This window comes from Eimeria tenella, genomic scaffold (assembly GCF_000499545.2).
Source record: "Eimeria tenella Houghton genomic scaffold, Eth_scaff3236, whole genome shotgun sequence".
NCBI lineage: Eukaryota > Apicomplexa > Conoidasida > Eucoccidiorida > Eimeriidae > Eimeria > Eimeria tenella.
The window spans coordinates 1-528 of record NW_013543078.1 but is presented as its reverse complement, the minus strand read 5'-3'; the positions used below and the strand labels follow the sequence as shown (position 1 = coordinate 528).

General features: G+C 64.0%; 1 protein-coding gene across 1 annotated transcript in view; it reads left to right on the top strand.

Moving 5' to 3' along the window:
• ETH_00042430 (uncharacterized protein) overlaps window positions 1-103 on the top strand; it is a gene marked incomplete at both ends in the record, with an annotated part of 682 nt that extends 579 nt beyond the window's left edge. The window contains one exon of the mRNA XM_013376223.1: window positions 4-103. Coding sequence (XP_013231677.1) covers window positions 4-103 — 100 coding nt within the window. The remainder of the gene's footprint in view (window positions 1-3) is intronic.
• Window positions 104-528: the final 425 nt, after the last annotated feature.

Sequence of the window (528 nt, the reverse complement as noted above, 5' to 3'; positions counted from 1 at the left end):
AGCAGCAGCAGCAGCTTCCTTGGCCTTCTACAGACAAGACAAGGGAGCCTCCGCGGGCGCTGAGCGTTGCTGCCTATCCAGCGAGCAGCAGCGCGTGGGGTGACAGCAGCAGCAGCAGCAGCAGCCAGGGAAACCTTGTCTATGGAACGGCAGCAGGGCCAGCAGCAGCATCAGCGGGATCAGCAGCAGCAGCAGCAGCAGCAGCAGCAGGTCCCCTGCAGCAGCAGAACTGGTCCCAGTTCTCCCCGCAGCAGATGCAGTTTGCGGTGCAACAGCAGCAGCTGCAGCAGTTGCAGAAGCAGCAGGAGCAGCAGCAGCAGCAGCTCCCAGTTGGGTGGAGCCCGTATGCTTCCTCCAGCTGCAGCAACTCGTACTGCAGCGGCAGCGCAGCCTCTTCGGCTGCTCTCAGCTGCGTGTCTCTGTCTAGCATTTGGTCTGCTGCTGCTGCAGCAGGTTCTGCTGCTGCTGCAGCAGGGCCTGCTGCTGCTCTGCCGGACACGGGAGCTTTCGCGCCGCCGCCGCAGCAGC